The sequence below is a fragment of the Hyla sarda genome, chromosome 11, assembly GCF_029499605.1.
Source record: "Hyla sarda isolate aHylSar1 chromosome 11, aHylSar1.hap1, whole genome shotgun sequence".
Taxonomy (NCBI): Eukaryota; Metazoa; Chordata; class Amphibia; order Anura; family Hylidae; genus Hyla; species Hyla sarda.
Window position 1 is genome coordinate 92,800,749 of NC_079199.1, and position 21,909 is coordinate 92,822,657.

The 21,909-nt window shown below is 46.2% G+C and overlaps 1 protein-coding gene across 2 annotated transcripts; it reads right to left on the minus strand.

The window, feature by feature from the left end:
• Positions 1 to 727: 727 nt before the first annotated feature.
• Positions 728 to 21,186, minus strand: LOC130295067 (zinc finger protein 250-like). Of its 2 annotated transcripts, none has more exons than XM_056545324.1 (5): positions 21,045 to 21,186; positions 14,730 to 14,809; positions 12,209 to 12,335; positions 3,941 to 4,054; positions 728 to 2,261 (listed from the first exon to the last, which is right to left on the minus strand). In XM_056545324.1, exons 2-5 carry the CDS (start codon positions 14,748 to 14,750, stop codon positions 1,390 to 1,392), a joined length of 1,134 nt encoding a protein of 377 aa, XP_056401299.1. In that variant the 5' UTR covers positions 14,751 to 14,809; positions 21,045 to 21,186; the 3' UTR covers positions 728 to 1,389. The 2 variants fall into 2 exon arrangements, with proteins under 2 accessions (XP_056401299.1, XP_056401300.1); XM_056545325.1 differs by having other exon boundaries at positions 21,017 to 21,170.
• Positions 21,187 to 21,909: the final 723 nt, after the last annotated feature.

Here is a 21,909-nt window from a genome sequence, read left to right on the forward strand (position 1 = left end):
GTTTAACTTTCTAGTACAAGTTCATTAAAAAAATATATAGTTTTCCAGCGGAGTACCTCTATAAATGCTAAGTCAGAGTTTCCCAACCAGGGTGCCTCTAGCGGTTGCAAAACTACAACTCCTAGCATGCCCGGACAGCCTTCGGCTGTCCGGGCATGCTGGGAGTTGTAGTTTTGCAACAGTTGGAGGCATTCTGGTTGGGAAACACTGGCCAAGTAATAATAGGGATGCGGGGGAAACATAAAAAAAACCTTGTTCACTTGTCTTTATATGCTATTGTATGTATATATATATATATATATATATATATATATATATATATATTGTTTTTTTTTGTTTTTTATTTTTTTTAAAGGGGTACTCCATTGGAAAACATTTTCTTTTAAATCATCTGGTTCCAGAAAGTTTAACAGATTTGTAATTTACTTATCTTAAAAAATCTTAATCCTTCCAGTACTTATCAGCTGCTGTATACTACAGAGAGAGTTCTTTCCTTTTTGAATGTATTTTCTGTCTGACCACATTGCTCTCTGCTGACACCTCTGTCCATGTCAGGAACTGTCCAGAGCAGGAGAGGTTTGCAATGGGGATTTGCTCCTACTCTGGACAGTTCCTAGAATGGACAGAGGTGTCAGCAGAGAGCACTGTGGTCAGGCAGAAAGGTAATTCAAAAAGAAAAGAACGTCCTGTGGAGCATACAGCAGCTGATAAGTACTGGAAGGGTTAAGATTTTTTAATAGAAGTAATTTTACAAATCTGTTTAACTTTCTGGCACCAGTTGATTTAAAAAAAAAAAATGTTTTCCAGCAGAGGAACTCCTTTAACTTGTTGGGGACGGAGGGCGTACCTGTACGCCCTCTGCCCACTCCCTTTCTATAACTGTGGCCCCGCCATGCTGTGGCCCCGCATCATAACAGGTCAGACCTGACCTCTAACAACGGCCGGGACCCGTGGCTAATAGGGCGCGGCACTGATCGCATTGCCGCGCGCTATTAACCCTTTAGACGCGGCGTTCAAAGTTGAACGCCGCGTCTAAAGTGAAAGTGCACTAATGCCGGTTAGCTCAGGGGGCTGTTCGGGATCCCTGCGGCAAAAACGCCGCATCCCGAACAGCTGTATGACAGCAGGAGGGTCCCCTACCTTCCTCCTCGCTTTCTGATCGGGAGCTATAACACTGCAAAAAAAAAAGTGGAAAAAAACGAAAGTGCAAAAATGGAAAAACCCTTCGTCCCCAAGGGGTTAAAGTAAAACCCAAATGGATGAGAACCACCTATCATCCCATCTTATTCAGCTTGGACGGCAATACAATCTCAAAAGGGTTGTACATCAGTAATACAGTCAAGTGCTAAAAACCGGTTGGCCCGAGTTCTCCCGAAACCTAGAAGAAGGTCACACGGCTGGGTTGGGCGGACCTCTCATGTGAATGGTCTGATGCCTGACCAGGTGCGAGCTTCGAGAGAAGGACTTTCCGCATTCGGCGCAAGTGAACGGCCTTTCTCCCGTGTGGACCTTCTGGTGCCTAACCAAATGGGAGCTGTGGCCGAAACACTTGCCGCATTCCGTGCAGAGGTACGGCTTCTCGCCGGTGTGGACCCGCTGGTGGATGATGAGGTTCGAGCTGCTGATGAACCTCTTTCCACAGTCATTACAGACATACGGCCTCTCTCCGGTGTGGACCCTCTGGTGCATCACCAGGTAGGAGCCGCTGATGAAGCTTTTCAGGCAGACTTTGCAGGTATGAGGCCTTTCTCCGGTATGGGTCCGTCTATGGACTATCAGGCTGGCGTTTTGGGTAAAACTCTTGCCGCACTCCTTACATATGTAAGCTTTTGGCTCCGTCTGAGTCCTTTTCGCCATGATTTTGTCTGGATTGTATGTTACATGCTTCCTATGCCTGAGACGGCTGCCGGCGTGTTCACCTTCATGGACTCCGTGATGTCTAGTAGGCGTCCTATCGTGTTTCGATGAGTTTCTTTCCTCGGCGTGGACTGCTTTGTGCACAAGAAATGCTGTGCGCTCCTCAAAACAGTCCCCGCATTCACTACATGTGTATACTTTGGGTGTTTGGTCTCTCTGGCTGTCATCCTGCTCCTCATTGGTTGGTACGTCTTCCATATTTATTGGGCTTTCTCTTTCACCAGACACTGACTCCTCCGGTGTGCCGGTTGTAGATCTGTCCTGTTTCCTCCTGGCTCTTGATGAAGGTCTCTGTGTATCCAAATTGGACTGGCCTGGATAATGGCGCCCATCTGAGGGCTCCCCTGATATAAAGACATAAAGGAAAGATCAGCCAATGATTGCAGTTATTGAGCCTCTTCTGCTTCTCCTGGCCTCAGCGACATAGGGACAAACTAGGGTTTAAAGGGGTACTCCGGTGGCAAACTTTTTTTTCTTACTTTTTTAAATCAACTGGTGCCAGAAAGTTATACATATTTGTAAATGACTTCAATAAAAAAAAAAATCTTAATCCTTCCAGTACTTATCAGCTGCTGTATGCTCCAGAGGAAGTTGAGTAGGTCTTCTCTGTCTGACCACAGTGCTCTCTGCTGACACCTCTGTCCATGTCAGGAACTGTCCAGAGCAGGAGAGCAGGTTGCTCCTGCTCTGGACAGTTCCTGACACAGACAGAGGTGTCAGCAGAGAGCACTGTGGTCAGACAGAAAAGAACTACTCAACTTCCTCTGTAGTATACAGCAGCTGATAAGTACTGGAAGGATTAAGATTTTTTAAATCAAAGTCATTTACAAATCTGGCAAAAAGAAAAATAGCCAGCACAACTACCTAATACACGGGTGCACGCTGCTGTGGCAAATACAGGGTATACAAAAAAAGAAGATTGCAGCAGCACACTTGGTCAAAAAATGGATGCTCTTAGAACACTTTTTGATCAAAACGTGTCCCCCCATCCACCACGCGGAGGTGGCCTCATTTTGGATGGGACCCTAACACAAATTCTGAGCCTAACACTCCTAATACTGACCTCTCTGTTCCCTCCTATTATTTAGTCCCAGGATTTTCCAGGGACCCAGTTGAAGACTGGATTCCCCCTCTGCAGCCAATCATGGGGACCCCAGAAAATCTAATCAGGGCACTGCATCTGAGTTTTGTGGGACAGTACAATCCCCAGTTTTGGTGCAATTATATTAAAGGGGTACTCCGCCCCTAGATATCTTATCCCCCTATCCAATGGATTGTGACGGCCACCCCTACCCCTCCCATAGACTGGCACTGAGGGGGCGTGGTGTGACATCATGAGGGGGCGTGGTGTGACATCATGAGGGGGCGTGGCCATGACGTCAAGAGCCTCCAGCCCCTCAGCCGGCGTCCGTTTAGTAGTGTTTATTCCCTTACCGTCACGAGCCTCCAGCACCTCAGCCGACGTACTGCAGGGAGATCGCGGTGGGGGGGGGGGTCCCAGCAGCAGGACCCCCACGATCAGACATCTTACTTTGGATAGGGGGTAAGATGTCTAGGAGCGGAGTACCCCTTTAGAGAAGTTCTCCAGTATAGGAAAACTTATCCCCTATCCTAAGGATAGGGGATAAGTTTCAGATCACGGGTGGTCCAACAGCTGGGACCCCCCGCGATCTTCTGTATTGAGCCCCGGCAGTCCACGGGAAGGGGGGGTGTCGACCACCGGACAAAGCAGCGGCTGACACGCCCCCTCAATACAACTCTATGGGAGAGCCGGAGCGCTGCCTTTGGCGGTAGTCGACACACAATATCTGGCTGGAGAGCCGGGGCCCCATATGGGAGATCGCAGGGGGTCCCAGCGGCCGGACCCCCGCTATCTGAAACTTATCCCCTATCCTTAGGATAGGGGATACGTTTTCCTGTTCTGGACTACTCCTTTAAATCTACCTCCCCCATATGTGTTTACTGACAGCAAGCAGAGATATTGAATATTGGCGAGAGAATGGTTGCTGTGTAATTTCCACACCTGAGGAGGGTCGGGCGTTCCTTTTCCTCCTTGGCGTGTACAGGTCGCTGCTCACACACAGCTCCTCTCCCCGATGAATTTTGGGAACCGTCTCTGGTTTCACATACAGGTAACCTAATAAAAGACAAGGTATATAGGGTTTTATATAAGGCCCTCATATGAAAAGTATTATATATGTATATACACAGTAGAATCTCCCAATAGTGGAAACCCATGGAGAGTAAAAAGGTGTCCGCTATTGAGAGGTGTCCCCTATTTGGAAAAAATGCTGAAAAATCATTCTGAATGACCGAATACTCAACTGTACTCACCCCAGAGTGTAATTACCTATAAAACATCATAAAAAGCAATAATACAGTAGAATCTCCCAGTGCTGCCTAATCTCCCCTTATCCCCCCCCCCCGTTTCATTTCATCCCCCCTTATCCCCTGTGCCATCTTATTCCCCATTATCGCCTGTGCCATATCATTTCCTCTTTATTACCCTCTGTGTAAATTAACCACTCCCTCTTTATGAAGTGGCACAGGGGGATAAAGGGGAATGACATGGCACAGGGGGATAGAGGGGAATGAAATGGCACAGGGGGATAAAGGGGGAATGAAATGGCACAGGGGGATAAAGGGAAATGAAATGGCACAGGGGGATAAAGGGGAATGAAATGGCACAGGGGGATAGAGGGGAATGAAATGGTACAAGGGGATAAAGGGAAATGAAATGGCACAGGGGGGATAGAGGGGAATGAAATGGCACAGGGGGATAAAGGGGAATGAAATGGCACAGGGGGGTAAATGGGAATGAAATGGCACAGGGAGATAAAGGGGAATGAAATGGCACAGGGGATAAAGGGGAATGAAATGGCATAGGGGGATAAAGGGGAATGAAATGGCACAGGGGGATAAAGGGGAATGAAATGGCACATGGGGGGTAAATGGGAATGAAATGGCACAGGGAGATAAAGGGGAATGAAATGGCACAGGGGATAAAGAGGAATGAAATGGCACAGGGGGATAAAGGGGGAATGAAATGGCACAGGGGGATAAAGGGGAATGAAATGGCACAGGGGGATAAAGGGGAATGAAATGGCACAGGGGATAAAGGGGAATGAAATGGCATAGGGGGATAGAGGGGAATGAAATGGCACAGGGGGATAGAGGGGAATGAAATGGCACAGGGGGATAAAGGGGAATGAAATGGCACAGGGGGATAAAGGGGAATGAAATGGCATAGGGGATAGAGGGGAATGAAATGGCACAGGGGGATAGAGGGGAATGAAATGGCACAGGGGGATAAAGAGGAATGAAATGGCACAGGGGGATAAAGGGGAATGAAATGGCACAGGGGGATAAAGGGGGAATGAACTGGCACAGGGGGATAAAGGGGAATGAAATGGCACAGGGGGATAAAGGAGAATGAAATGGCACAGGGGGATAAAGGGGAATGAAATGGCACAGGGGGATAAAGGGGAATGAAATGGCACAGGGGGATAAAGAGGAATGAAATGGCACAGGGGATAAAGGGGGATGAAATGGCACAGGGGGATAAAGGGGAATGAAATGGCACGGGGGGTAAAGGGGGAATGAAATGGCACAGGGGGATGAAGGGGAATGAAATGGCACAGGGGGATAGAGGGGAATGAAATGGCACAGGGTGATAAAGGGAGAATGAAATGGCACAGGGTGATAAAGGAGAATGAAAAGGCACAGGGGATAAAGAGGAATGAAATGGCACAGGGGGATAGAGGGGAATGAAATGGCACAGGGGGATAAAGGGGAATGAAATGGCACAGGGGGATAAAGAGGAATGAAATGGCACAGGGGGATAAAGGGGAATGAAATGGCACAGGGGGATAAAGGGGAATGAAATGGCACAGGGGGATAAAGGGGGAATGAACTGGCATAGGGGGATAAAGAGGAATGAAATGGCACAGGGGGATAAAGGGGGAAAGAAATGGCACAGGGGGATAAAGAGGAATGAAATGGCACAGGGGGATAGAGGGGAATGTAATGGCACAGGGGGATAAAGGGGGAATGAAATGGCACAGGGGGATAAAGGGAGAATGAAATGGCACAGGGTGATAAAGGGGAATGAAAAGGCACAGGGGATAAAGAGGAATGAAATGGCACAGGGGGATAGAGGGGAATGAAATGGCACAGGGGGATAAAGGGGAATGAAATGGCACAGGGGGATGAAGAGGAATGAAATGGCACAGGGGGATAAAGGGGAATGAAATGGCACAGGGGGATAAGGGGGAATGAAATGGCATAGGGGGATAAAGAGGAATGAAATGGCACAGGGGGATAAAGGGGGAATGAAATGGCACAGGGGGATAAAGGGGAATGAAATGGCACAGGGGGATAAAGGGGGAATGAAATGGCATAGGGGGATAAAGAGGAATGAAATGGCACAGGGGGATAAAGGGGGAATGAAATGGCACAGGGGGATAAAGAGGAATGATATGGCACAGGGGGATAGAGGGGAATGAAATGGCACAGGGGGATAAAGGGGGAATGAAATGGCACAGGGGGATAAAGGGAGAATGAAATGGCACAGGGTGATAAAGGGGAATGAAAAGGCACAGGGGATAAAGAGGAATGAAATGGCACAGGGGGATAGAGGGGAATGAAATGGCACAGGGGGATAAAGGGGAATGAAATGGCACAGGGGGATGAAGAGGAATGAAATGGCACAGGGGGATGAAGAGGAATGAAATGGCACAGGGGGATAAAGGGGAATGAAATGGCACAGGGGGATAAGGGGGAATGAAATGGCATAGGGGGATAAAGAGGAATGAAATGGCACAGGGGGATAAAGGGGGAATGAAATGGCACAGGGGGATAAAGAGGAATGAAATGGCACAGGGCGATAAAGGGTAATGAAATGGCACAGGGGGATAGAGGGGAATGAAATGGCACAGGGGGATAAAGGGGGAATGAAATGGCACAGGGGGATAAAGAGGAATGAAATGGCACATGGGGATAGAGGGGAATGAAATGGCACAGGGGGATAAAGGGGAATGAAATGGCACAGGGGGATAAAGAGGAATGAAATGGCACAGGGGGATAAAGAGGAATGAAATGGCACAGGGGGATAAAGGGGGAATGAAATGGCACAGGGGGATAAAGGGGAATGAAATGGCACAGGGGGATAAAGGGGGAATGAAATGGCACAGGGGGATAAAGGGGAATGAAATGGCACAGGGAGATAGAGGGGAATGAAATGGCACAGGGGGATAAAGGGGGAATGAAATGGCACAGGGGGATAAAGGGGGAATGAAATGGCACAGGGAGATAAAGGGGAATGAAATGGCACAGGGGGATAAAGGGGGAATGAAATGGCACAGGGGGATAAAGGGGGAATTAAATGGCACAGGGAGATAAAGGGGAATGAAATGACACAGGGGGATAAAGGGGGAATGAAATGGCACAGGGGGATAAAGGGGGAATGAAATGGCACAGGGGGATAAAGGGGAATGAAATGGCACAGGGGGATAGAGGGGGAATGAAATGGCACAGGGGGATAAAGGGGAATGAAATGGCACAGGGAGATAAAGGGGAATGAAATGGCACAGGGGGATAAAGGGGGAATGAAATGGCACAGGGGGGGATAAAGGGGAAATGAAATGGCACAGGGGGGGATAAAGGGGGAATGAAATGGCACAGGGGGATAAAGGGGAATGAAATGGCAAAGGGGGATAAAGGGCAATGAAATGGCACAGGGGGATAAAGGGGAATGAAATGGCACAGGGGGATAAAGGGGAATGAAATGGCACAGGGGGATAGAGGGGAATGAAATGGCACAGGGGGATAAAGGGGGAATGAAATGGCACAGGGGGATAAAGGGGAATGAAATGGCACAGGGGGATAAAGGGGGAATGAAATGGTACAGGGGGATAAAGGGGGATGAAATGGCACAGGGGGATAAAGGGGAATGAAATGGCACAGGGGGATAAAGAGGAATGAAATGGCACAGGGGGATAAAGAGGAATGAAATGGCACAGGGGGATAAAGGGGAATGAAATAGCATGGGGGGGAGAAATGGCACAGGGGGATAAAGGGGAATGAAATAGCATGGGGGGAGAAATGGCACAGGGGGTGGTAAAGAGGGGGTGATGAATTTGCACAGAGGGTAATAAAGAAAGAATGAAATAGCACAAGGGGAGATCAAGAGGAAATGAAGTGGTACAGGGGGTAAAAAAGGGGGAGGGATGATTTGGCACAGGGGGAATAAAGTGGCAGGGGGGGGATCAGGGAAGAAGGGGGTGAATGATGTGACTGGCGGACATACAGAAGCAGGAGACCACTGCTTCTGTGCTGGGATTTCTGCAGGGGGGTGCATCGGGGGCCTGGGCTCCTTACTGGGGTATTGGCTGTACCCCCTACCGGCAGTCCTGTGTACAATGTGCAGCGGCACATAAGCCTGGTTGTCCCCTATTGGGAGTGTTTTGTCCTCTAATAGTAGTGTTTATTCCCTTACTGTCCCCTATTGGGAGTGTTTTGTCCCCTTTCGGGTCTGTCCACGACTGTTATTGGGAATGTCCCCTATTCGGAGGGTACAAATACATTAAGTCCTATGGGAATCAAAAACTGTCTGCTATTGGGAGGTGTCCACTAAGGGAGATTTTACAGTATTTATATATATATATATATATATATATAGAATATGTATAGAATTTTGCTGTATGATCAGTAGATGTGAGAAGTCTTTCTGTGTTCTATTGTAATATTTTATTTTAATAAAGGGATATTTTTCCATGAATCCTGTGCTGCTGTCTACATCATGGTATCAGAGCACCACCTAGTGGTTGGAGTAACCCCAGACAGTCGTACTGCTTGTCTTCTAGCCGCAACGTAAGATGGTACACGCCAGCTAGAAAAACGAAAGACTTGCCAAGATGGTCACGTATCCAAAAAAACACCTACATGTCTCCATATAGCAGATACATTGACATGTAGGGTCATCTTAAAGGGGTACTCCGGTGGAAAACAATTTTTTTCAGATCAACTGGTGCCAGAAAGTTAAACAGATTTGGAATTTACTTTTATTTACGCCACGTCACCTCCATTCATGTCTATGGGAGGGGGTGTGATGGCTAGTACATAGCAGTCACGACTCCTCTCATAGAAGTGAATGGAGGGTGTGTGTAGTGGCTGGCACTGCCCTCCATTGGGCATGGTGCGGAGCTGGCTCTGTGCACCGAATGACAGGGGTCCCCAGCCGTGGGACCCCCGCAATTAGACATCTTAAAGGGGTATTCCAGGCAAAAACTTTTTTATATATATCAAGTGGCTCCAGAAAGTTAAACAGATTTGTAAATTACTTCTATTAAAAAATGGTAATCCTTTCAGTACTTATGAGCTTCTGAAGTTAAGGTTGTTATTTCTGTCTAAGTGCTCTCTGATGACACCTGTCTCGGGAAACGCCCAGTTTAGAAGAGGTTTGCTATTGGGATTTGCTTCTAAACTGGGCGTTTCCTGAGACAGGTGTCATCAGAGAGCACTTAGACAGAAAAGAACAACCTTAACTTCAGAAGCTCATAAGTACTGAAAGGATTAAGATTTTTTTAATAAAAGTAATTTACAAATCTGTTTAACTTTCTGGAGCCAGTCGATATATAAAAAAAAGTTTTTTCCTGGATAACCCCTTTAACCCCTAACCTTTGGATAGGGCATGTTATCAGCAGAGTACCCAGTTAATGTTGTCCTATTAAACCCTCCATCTGGTCATGGCGGCATGAAGGGCTTCACAAGGTCCCCAGGCTGCCATGACAACTATAGGGACTAATTAGGTGACAGAGGGGGCTCCCTCTGCCTCAACTGTCTAGATCAGTGTTTTCCGAATAGTGTGTCTCCAGCTGTTGCAAAACGCCAACTACCAGTATGCCCGGACAGCCGTTGGCTGTCCGGGCATGCTGTGAGTTGTAGTTTTGCAACAGCTGGGGGCACACTGTTAGGAAAAAACTGGTCTAGATGTTGTGTTGCAATTGCCCGTGGCATTGCCGTCAATGGGGGAAAGGTTTAATGTACAGGCGGCACCTGCTGCCCGAAATCTTGCAGTGCTCATGGGCCCTAAGAGGATCTCCAGGACTTAAAGGGGTACTCCTGAGAAAACCTTTTTTTTTTTTTTTAATCAACTGGTGCCAGAAAGTTACACAGATTTGTAAATTACTTCTATAAAAAAAAAATCTTAATCCTTCCAGTACTTTTTAGGGGCTGTATACTACAGAGGAAATGCTTTTCTTTTTGGATTTCTCTTCTGTCACGACCACAGTGCTCTCTGATAACCTCTGCTGTCCATTTTAGGAACTGTCCCAGAGCAGGAGAAAATCCCCATAGCAAACATATGCTGCACTGGACAGTTCCTAAAATGGACAGCAGAGGTCAGCAGAGAGCAATGTGGTTGTGACAGAAGAGAAATCCAAAAAGAAAAGCATTTCCTCTGTAGTATACAGCTGCTAAAAAGTACTGGAAGGATTAAGATTTTTTTTAATAGAAGTAATTTACAAAACTGTTTAACTTTCTGGCACCAGTTGATTTAAAAAAAAGTTTTCCACAGGAGTACCCCTTTAACCATTAATGGGCACTCCAACCCCTACATTGTGCTGATCAGCATGGGTCCTGAAGGTCAAACCTCAGAAAAAGGATAAATGAGAAGGTTCTGAATCAATGGTAAGGTTCTGGATCAATCAGAAGATTCTGGATAAATGAGAAGGTTCTGGATCAATAAGAAAGTTCTGGATCAAAGAGAAAGTTCTGGATAATTGAGATGATTCTGAAAAATGACAGGTTTCTAGATAAATGACAGGGTTCTGGATAAAAGAGAAAGTTCTGGATCAATGAGAAGGTTCTGGATAAATGAAAGGGTTCTGGATAAATGAGAAGGTTCTGGATCAATAAAAAAGTTCTGGATCAATGAGAAAGTTCTGGATCAATGAGAAGGTTCTGAAAAATTAGAAAGTTGCATATAAATGAGAAAGTTCTGGATAACTGAGAGGGTTCTGAATAAACTAAAAGGTATCGGATAAATGAGAAGATTCTGGATAAATGAGAGGTTCTGGATAAATGAGAAGATTCTGGATAAATGAGAAGGTTCTGGATAAATGAAAAGGTATCGGATAAATGAGAAGGCTCTGGATAAATGACAGGGTTCTGGATAAATGAGAATATTCTAGATACATGAGAAGATTCTGGATAAATGAAAAGGTATCGGATAAATTAGAAGTTTCTGGATAAATGAGCAGGTTCTGGATAAATGAGAAGGTTCTGGATAAGTGAGAAGGTTCTGGATAAATGAGAAGGTTCTGGATAAGTGTGAAGGTTCTGGATAAATGTGAAGGTTCTGGATAAGTGAGAAGGTTCTGGATAAATGAGAAGGTTCTGGATAAATGAGAAGGTTCTGGATAAGTGAGAAGGTTCTGGATAAATGAGAAGGTTCTGGATAAATAAGAAGGTTCTGGATAAGTGAGAAGGTTCTGGATAAATGAGAAGGTTCTGGATAAATGAGTTGGTTCTGGATAAGTGAGAAGGTTCTGGATAAATAAGAAGGTTCTGGATAAGTGAGAAGGTTCTGGATAAATGTGAAGGTTCTGGATAAGTGAGATGGTTCTGGATAAATGTGAAGGTTCTGGATAAGTGAGAGGTTCTGGATAAATGAGAAGGTTCTGGATAAATGTGAAGGTTCTGGATAAGTGAGAGGTTCTGGATAAATGAGAAGGTTCTGGATAAGTGAGAAGGTTCTGGATAAATGAGAAGGTTCTGGATAAATGAGAAGGTTCTGGATATATGAGAAGGTTCTGGATAAATGAGAAGGTTCTGGATAAGTGAGATGGTTCTGGATAAATGTGAAGGTTCTGGATAAGTGAGAGGTTCTGGATAAATGAGAAGGTTCTGGATAAATGTGAAGGTTCTGGATAAGTGAGAGGTTCTGGATAAATGAGAAGTTTCTGGATAAGTGAGAAGGTTCTGGATAAATGAGAAGGTTCTGGATAAATGAGAAGGTTCTGGATATATGAGAAGGTTCTGGATAAATAAGAAGGTTCTGGATAAATGAGAAGGTTCTGGATAAATGAGAAGGTTCTGGATAAGTGAGAGGTTCTGGATAAATGTGAAGGTTCTGGATAAGTGAGAAGGTTCTGGATAAATGTGAAGGTTCTGGATAAGTGAGAGGTTCTGGATAAATGAGAAGGTTCTGGATATATGAGAAGGTTCTGGATAAATGTGAAGGTTCTGGATAAGTGAGAGGTTCTGGTCTGACACTGCCGGCGCCTCTCACCCACTAAGTTTGGGCGCTGATGAATCTTCGTCTCTGCGTCCTTATGACGTTCCTTTTCACGGTCTTCTAAGGAGTCGAGTTCTTCTACTGAAAAACAGACAGTGGCCTCCTCTGGTTTTGTGGTTTCCTGAAAGACGATAACAATGTTTGTCAGTATCCGCGGACTCTTCCCATCGATGATAGAAAAATAAATGACATCAAAGGGAATCTTATTTGGTGCTATGAGATGACGGCTGTTCTGGTAGAAGAACACATTGTACTTTTCCTGGAGCTGATGGTGGTTACAAATATAAAAAAATTACCTTCTTATTTCTCAGCCAAGTGTCAAGGAGGCAGAGCTGCTTAAAGGGGTACCCTGCCCCTAGACATCTTAAGATGTCTGATCGCGGGGGTCCCTGCTGCACCCGGCATTCATTTAGAGTGTCGGGTGCAGTGCCGGAGGCTCATGACGTCAAGGCCACGACCCCTCAATGCAATCCTTTGGATAGGGCATAAGATGTCTAGGGGCGGAGTACCCCTTTAAAGGAGTAGTCCAGTCCTGAGAAATGTATCCCCTATCCTAAGTATAGGGGATAAGTTTCAGATCGCGGGGCGTCTAACCACTGGGACCCCTCGCAATCTCCCGTACGGGGCCCTGGCAGCCCGCGGGAAGGGGTGTGTCATCCACCACACTAAGCGGCTGCTGACACGCCCCCTCAGCACTACTCTATGGAAGAGCCGGAGATTGCCAAAGGCAGCGCTCCGGCTCTGCCATAGAGTTGTACTGAGGGGGCGTGTCAGCAGCCACTTCATGCGTTGGTCGACATGCCCCCTTCCCGCAGGCTGCCTGGGCCCCGTACGGGAGATTGCGGGGGCCTATTCCTTTAACCCCTTAAGGACACATAACGTACTGGAACGTCATGTGTCCGCTCCCGATCTATAACGCAGGGCCACGGCGTGGCCCCGCGTCATAGCGGGTCGGGCTCGGCCTCTAACAACCGCCGGGACCCGTGGCTAATAGCGCGCGGCAATGATCGCGGTGCCGCGCGCTATTAACCCTTTAGCCGTGGCATTCAAAGTTGAACGCCGCGTCTAAAGTGAAAGTGTGCCGGTTAGCTCAGTGGGCTGTTCGGGATAGCCGCGGCTTACAGGACAGCAGGAGGGTCCCTACCTGCCTTCATGCTGTCCGATCGCCGAATGACTGCTCAGTGCTTGAGATCCAGGCATGAGCAGTCAAGCAGCAGAATCGTCGAAACCAGTGATCAATGTAATAGATCAGTGTGTGCAGTGTTATAGGTCCCTATGGATAACAATGATCAGTATAAGAGATCAGTGTGCGCAGTGTTATAGGTCCCTATGGGATAACAATGATCAGTATAAGAGATCAGTGTGTGCAGTGTTATAGGTCCCTATGGGAGCTATAACACTGCAAAAAAAAGTGAAAAAAAAAAGTGAATAAAGATCATTTAACCCCTTCCCTATTAAAAGCTTGAATCACCCCCCTTTTCTCATTAAAAAAAAAACCCAAGTGTAAATAAAAATAAACATACATGGTATCGCCGTGTGGGGAAATGTCCGAATTATAAAAATATATTGTTAATTAAACCGCACGGTCAATGGCGTACGCGCAAAATAATTCCAAAGTCCAAAATAGTGCATTTTTGGTCACTTTTTATATCATGAAAAAATGAATAAAAAGATCAATAAGTCCTATCAATGCAAAAATGGTACCGCAAAAAACTTCAGATCATGGCGCAAAAAATGAGCCCTCATACCGCCCCATACGCGCAAAAATAAAAAAGTTATAGGGGTCAGAAGATGAGATTTTTAAACGTATACATTTTCTGGCATGTAGTTATGATTTTTTCCAGAAGTACGACAAAATCAAACCTATATAAGTAGGGGATCATTTTAATCGTATGGACCTACAAAATAATGATAAGGTGTCATTTTGACCGAAAAATGTACTACGTAGAAACGGAAGCCTCCAAAAGTTACAAAACAGCGTATTTTTTTTTTTCAATTTTGTCTCACAATTATAATTTTTTTCCGTTTCGCCGTAGATTTCTGGGCAAAATGACTGACGTCATTACAAAGTAGAATTGGTGGCGCAAAAAATAAGCCATCATATGGATTTTTAGGTGCAAATTTGAAAGAGTTATGATTTTTTAAAGGCAAGGAGAAAAAAACGAAAATGCAAAAACGGAAAAACCCTCGGTCCTTAAGGGGTTAAGTACGACTCTTTGCTTGCCCTCACCTCCTTCACTAAAGTGCACGGCCCTACACATTCATTGCGAATGAGGTGCTAAGAAGTGCGGGCCGGCAAGGAGGCGTGTCAGGCTGTGGCACTTGAGCAACTTGGCTCCGTCTCCTTGACACTTGACTGAGAAATAAAAAGTAGATTTTATGAGTTTGCGGGCCAGTGGATGGCTCTAGTAAAGATACCGGCCCACAAAATTAAGTTAACTCCATAAAAATAAAACCCAAAAAAGCAATGAGAAGATTTCCCGAGTGAATTCCTTAGTAATTGAAGACGTGTTACCTCCATGGCAGCAGGGGGCATCTGACATCAAAGGCAGCAGCTGAAACCTGTCTACATTCTCCAATCAGTATGGACGGTCCCTAAAATATATATGAACATATACACTATAGAATTCTTCAGCAGAAAAGGATTTTTGACATAATATTTAAACACATAATTCTACAGGTCAGACGTTATTCAAGCCATAAAGCATATAGTGATGGGAAGAATGTATGTATGTGAAGTATGTGTGTGTATGTACTGTATGTGTGTGTGTATGTACTGTATGTGTGTGTGTATGGTATGTACTGTATGTGTGTGTATGGTATGTACTGTATGTGTGTGTGTGTGTGTATGTACTGTATGTGTGTGTGGTATGTACTGTATGTGTGTGTATGTACAGTATGTGTGTGTGTATGGTATGTACTGTATGTGTGTGTATGTACAGTATGTGTGTGTGTATGTACTGTATGTGTGTGTGTATGGTATGTACTGTATGTGTGTGTATGGTATGCACTGTATGTGTGTGTGTGTATGTACTGTATGTGTGTGTGGTATGTACTGTATGTGTGTGTATGGTATGTACTGTATGTGTGTGTATGGTATGTACTGTATGTGTGTATGGTATGTACTGTATGTGTGTGTATGGTATGTACTATATGTGTGTATGGTATGTACTGTATGTGTGTGTATGGTATGTACTGTATGTGTGTGTATGGTATGTACTGTATGTGTGTATGGTATGTACTGTATGTGTGTGTATGGTATGTACTGTATGTGTGTATGGTATGTACTGTATGTGTGTGTATGTACAGTATGTGTGTGTGTATGTACTGTATGTGTGTGTATGGTATGTACTGTATGTGTGTGTATGGTATGCACTGTATGTGTGTGTGTGTATGTACTGTATGTGTGTGTGGTATGTACTGTATGTGTGTGTATGTACAGTATGTGTGTGTGTATGTACTGTATGTGTGTGTGTATGGTATGTACTGTATGTGTGTGTATGGTATGCACTGTATGTGTGTGTGTATGTACTGTATGTGTGTGTGGTATGTACTGTATGTGTGTGTATGGTATGTACTGTATGTGTGTGTATGGTATGTACTGTATGTGTGTATGGTATGTACTGTATGTGTGTGTATGGTATGTACTATATGTGTGTATGGTATGTACTGTATGTGTGTGTATGGTATGTACTGTATGTGTGTGTATGGTATGTACTGTATGTGTGTATGGTATGTACTGTATGTGTGTGTATGGTATGTACTGTATGTGTGTATGGTATGTACTGTATGTGTGTGTATAGTATGTACTGTATGTGTGTATGGTATGTACTGTATGTGTGTGTATGGTATGTACTGTATGTGTGTGAATGTACGGTATGTACTGTATGTGTGTATGTGTATGTACTGTATGTGTGTATGGTATGTACTGTATGTGTGTGTATGGTATGTACTGTATGTGTGTGAATGTATGGTATGTACTGTATGTGTGTATGTACTGTATGTGTGTATGGTATGTACTGTATGTGTGTGTATGTGTATGTACTGTATGTGTGTATGGTATGTACTGTATGTATGTGTGTGTATGTACTGTATGTGTGTATGGTATGTACTGTATGTGTGTGTATGTGTATGTGTGCATGGTATGTACTGTATGTCTGTGTATGCATGTATGGTATGTACTGTATGTGTGTGTATGTGTATGTACTGTGTGTGTGTGTGTGTGTGTGTGTGTATATGTATATATCTAGGTAGTAGACATAGATGCCACCACCACCGGCTGAAGGCTGCGATATAAGAGTATATCACAATAAAGTTATACGGGTGAAGCCGGGCATCATACATACTCCATAGACCTGCAGCCGGGCATCATACATACTCCATAGACCTGCAGCCGGGCATCATACATACTCCATAGACCAGCAGCCGGGCATCATACATACTCCATAGACCTGCAGCCGGGCATCATACATACTCCATATACCTGCAGCCGGGCATCATACCTACTCCATAGACCTGCAGCCGGGCATCATACATTCTCCATAGACCTGCAGCCGGGCATCATACATACTCCATAGACCTGCAGCCGGGCATCATACATACTCCATAGACCTGCAGCCGGGCATCATGCATACTCCATAGACCTGCAGCCGGGCATCATACATACTCCATAGACCTGCAGCCGGGCATCATACATTCTCCATAGACCTGCAGCCGGGCATCATACATACTCCATAGACCTGCAGCCGGGCATCATACATTCTCCATAGACCTGCAGCCGGGCATCATACATACTCCATAGACCTGCAGCCGGGCATCATACATTCTCCATAGACCTGCAGCCGGGCATCATACATTCTCCATAGACCTGCAGCCGGGCATCATACATACTCCATATACCTGCAGCCGGGCATCATACATTCTCCATAGACCTGCAGCCGGGCATCATACATTCTCCATAGACCTGCAGCCGGGCATCATACATACTCCATAGACCTGCAGCCGGGCATCATTCATACTCCATACACCTGCAGCCTGGCATCATACATACTCCATAGACCTGCAGCTGGGCATCATACATACTCCATATAACTGCAGCCTGGCATCATACATACTCCATACACCTGCAGCTGGTCATCATACATACTCCCTACACCTGCAGCCGGGCATCATGCATACTCCATAGACCTGCAGCTGGGCATTATACATACTCCATAGACCTGCAGCTGGGCATCATACATACTCCACAGACCTGCAGCCGGGCATCATACATACTCCATAGACCTGCAGCCGGGCATCATACATACTCCATAGACCTGCAGCCGGTCATCATACATACTCCCTATACCTGCAACCGGGCATCATACATACTCCATAGACCTGCAGCCGGGCATCATACATACTCCATACACCTGCAGCTGGGCATCATACATACTCCATACACCTGCAGCCGGGCATCAGGCATACTCCATATACCTGCAGCCGGGCATCATACATACTCCATATACCTGCAGCCGGGCATCATACATACTCCATATACCTGCAGCCGGGCATCATACATACTCCATAGACCTGCAGCCGGGCATCATACATTCTCCATAGACCTGCAGCCGGGCATCATACATACTCCATAGACCTGCAGCCGGGCATCATTCATACTCCATACACCTGCAGCCTGGCATCATACATACTCCATAGACCTGCAGCTGGGCATCATACATACTCCATATAACTGCAGCCTGGCATCATACATACTCCATACACCTGCAGCTGGTCATCATACATACTCCCTACACCTGCAGCCGGGCATCATGCATACTCCATAGACCTGCAGCTGGGCATCATACATACTCCATAGACCTGCAGCTGGGCATCATACATACTCCACAGACCTGCAGCCGGGCATCATACATACTCCATAGACCTGCAGCCGGGCATCATACATACTCCATAGACCTGCAGCCGGTCATCATACATACTCCCTATACCTGCAACCGGGCATCATACATACTCCATGGACCTGCAGCCGGGCATCATACATACTCCATACACCTGCAGCTGGGCATCATACATACTCCATACACCTGCAGCCGGGCATCAGGCATACTCCATAGACCTGCAGCCGGACATCATACATACTCCATATACCTGCAGCCGGGCATCATACATACTCCATATACCTGCAGCCGGGCATCATACATACTCCATAGACCTGCAGCCGGGCATCATACATACTCCATATACCTGCAGCTGGGCATCATACATACTCCATATACCTGCAGCCGGGCATCATACATACTCCATAGACCTGCAGCCGGGCATCATACATACTCCATAGATCTGCAGCCGGGCATCATACATACTCCATATACCTGCAGCCGGGCATCATACATACTCCATATACCTGCAGCCGGGCATCATACATACTCCATAGACCTGCAGCCGGGCATCATACATACTCCATAGACCTGCAGCCGGGCATCATACATACTCCATAGACCTGCAGCCGGGCATCATACATACTCCATATACCTGCAGCCGGGCATCATACATACTCCATAGACCTGCAGCCGGGCATCATACATACTCCATAGACCTGCAGCCGGGCATCATACATACTCCATAGACCTGCAGCCGGGCATCATACATACTCCATAGACCTGCAGCCGGGCATCATACATACTCCATAGACCTGCAGCCGGGCATCATACATACTCCATAGACCTGCAGCCGGGCATCATACATACTCCATAGACCTGCAGCCGGGCATCATACATACTCCATAGACCTGCAGCCGGGCATCATAAATACTCCATAGACCTGCAGCCGGGCATCATACATACTCCATAGACCTGCAGCCGGGCATCATACATACTCCATAGACCTGCAGCCGGGCATCATAAATACTCCATAGACCTGCAGCCGGGCATCATACATACTCCATATACCTGCAGCCGGGCATCATACATACTCCATAGACCTGCAGCCGGGCATCATACATACTCCATAGACCTGCAGCCGGGCATCATACATACTCCATAGACCTGCAGCCGGGCATCATACATACTCCATAGACCTGCAGCCGGGCATCATACATACTCCATAGACCTGCAGCCGGGCATCATACATACTCCATATACCTGCAGCTGGGCATCATACATACTCCATAGACCTGCAGCCGGGCATCATACATACTCCATAGACCTGCAGCCGGGCATCGTACATACTCCATAGACCTGCAGCCGGGCATCATACATACTCCATAGACCTGCAGCCGGGCATCATACATACTCCATAGACCTGCAGCTGGGCATCATACATACTCCATAGACCTGCAGCCGGGCATCATACATACTCCATATACCTGCAGCCGGGCATCATACATACTCCATAGACCTGCAGCCGGGCATCATACATACTCCATACACCTGCAGCCGGGCATCATACATACTCCATATACCTGCAGCCGGGCATCATACCTACTCCATATACCTGCAGCCGGGCATCATACATACTCCATAGACCTGCAGCCGGGCATCATACATACTCCATAGACCTTCAGCCGGGCATCATACATACTCCATAGACCTTCAGCCGGGCATCATACATACTCCATAGACCTGCAGCCGGGCATCATACATACTCCATAGACCTGCAGCCGGGCATCATACATACTCCATACACCTGCAGCCGGGCATCATACATACTCCATAGACCTGCAGCTGGGCATCATACATACTCCATATACCTGCAGCCGGGCATCATACCTACTCCATATACCTGCAGCCGGGCATCATACATACTCCATAGACCTGCAGCCGGGCATCATACATACTCCATAGACCTGCAGCCGGGCATCATACATACTCCATAGACCTGCAGCCGGGCATCATACATACTCCATATACCTGCAGCCGGGCATCATACATACTCCATAGACCTGCAGCCAGGCATCATACATACTCCATAGACCTGCAGCCGGGCATCATACATACTCCATAGACCTGCAGCCGGGCATCATACATACTCCATAGACCTGCAGCCGGGCATCATACATACTCCATAGACCTGCAGCCGGGCATCATACATACTCCATAGACCTGCAGCCAGGCATCATACATACTCCATATACCTGCAGCCGGGCATCATACATACTCCATAGACCTGCAGCCGGGCATCATACATACTCCATAGACCTGCAGCCGGGCATCATACATACTCCATACACCTGCAGCCGGGCATCATACATACTCCATAGACCTGCAGCCGGGCATCATACATACTCCATAGACCTGCAGCCGGGCATCATACATACTCCATAGACCTGCAGCATCAGGTAGGTAGCTGGTCCTCAGGGTGGGCACTGTGCTATGGACAGCCCTTGGGCACAGCACAGACATTTCTACCACTGACACATAGACTGTAGTGTAGACCAGGGATGATTGGACTGTGGTGGTATCCTTGGCATTCTCCCTTCTGGACCTCAGGGGCGGGGTCACTTAGGTCACCTGATCTGTTCTGGGGGAGGGATCATAAGATCCCCCTTTATGGAGCCATAATAAACAAGTTTGGACATTTGTCAGACATGTCACCGACCGTCATTGCATTGTATCAGACCAGGGTGCCTCCAGCTGTTGCAAAACTACAACTCCCAGCATGCCCAGACAGCCTTCGGCTGTCTGGGCATGCTGGGAGTTGTAGTTTTGCAACAGCTGAAGGCCTTCTGCATGGGAAACACTGTCATAGAGGAACCAATAATAACATTGTGGATGGCATGGTGTCTGCCCAATCTGTGCCCCTCACCTGTACACCATGTACGCCCCTCACCCACCTGTGGTGTCATTGGGCACAGCATCAGGAGACATCAGACGGCAGCGGGCGGGAGTAGGGGCCCCCAGGAGCCACAGGACGGACACCTCATCGCTACCGCTCAGTGGCCGAGCCCCGAGTCAGGACATGGAGAACACCGCGGACCGCGCCTGGGGATTGTAGTTTTCAGTCCTATAGATGTCACAGCAAGAGCGGCCGAGGAAACTACGACTCCCAGTGTGCCTTGCGGCGATAACACATGACCTGCCTGATCCCCGTACAGAACACGGAGAGAAGAAACACCTCAACATGTCACCGGGGGCTGAGGAGACTTATTATATTGTAGTATTATTATTATTATTATTATTATTATTATTATTATTATTATTATTATTATTATTATAGATAGATAGATAGATAGATATGAGATAGATATTAAATAGACAGATATTAGATAGATATTAGATAGATAGATAGATAGATATTAGATAGATAGATAGATATGATATAGATATAGACAGATAAATAAATAGATAGCTAGATATGAGATAGATATGAGATAGATAGATAGATAGATAGATAGATATGAGATAGATAGATAGATAGATAGATATGAGATAGATATGAGATAGATAGATATGAGATAGATAGATATGAGATAGATAGATAGATAGATATGAGATAGATAGATATGAGATAGATAGATATGAGATAGATAGATAGATAGATAGATAGATATGAGATAGATAGATAGATATGAGATAGATAGATATGAGATAGATAGATAGGTAGATAGATACGAGATAGATAGATAGGTAGATAGATATGAGATAGTAATTAGATAGATAGATATGAGATAGATAGATAGATAGATATGAGATAGATAT

Bases quoted from the DNA above. Each gene is read 5' to 3' on its own strand.
- LOC130295067 (XM_056545324.1), bottom strand. From the start codon at position 14,750: ATGCCCCCTGCTGCCATGGAG. The intron at 12,336-14,729 runs GTAACACGTCTT...ATCGTCTTTCAG, and splicing joins TGCCCCCTGCTGCCATGGAG to GAAACCACAAAACCAGAGGA. The intron at 2,262-3,940 runs GTGTGGAAATTA...TCTTTATATCAG, and splicing joins GAACGCCCGACCCTCCTCAG to GGGAGCCCTCAGATGGGCGC.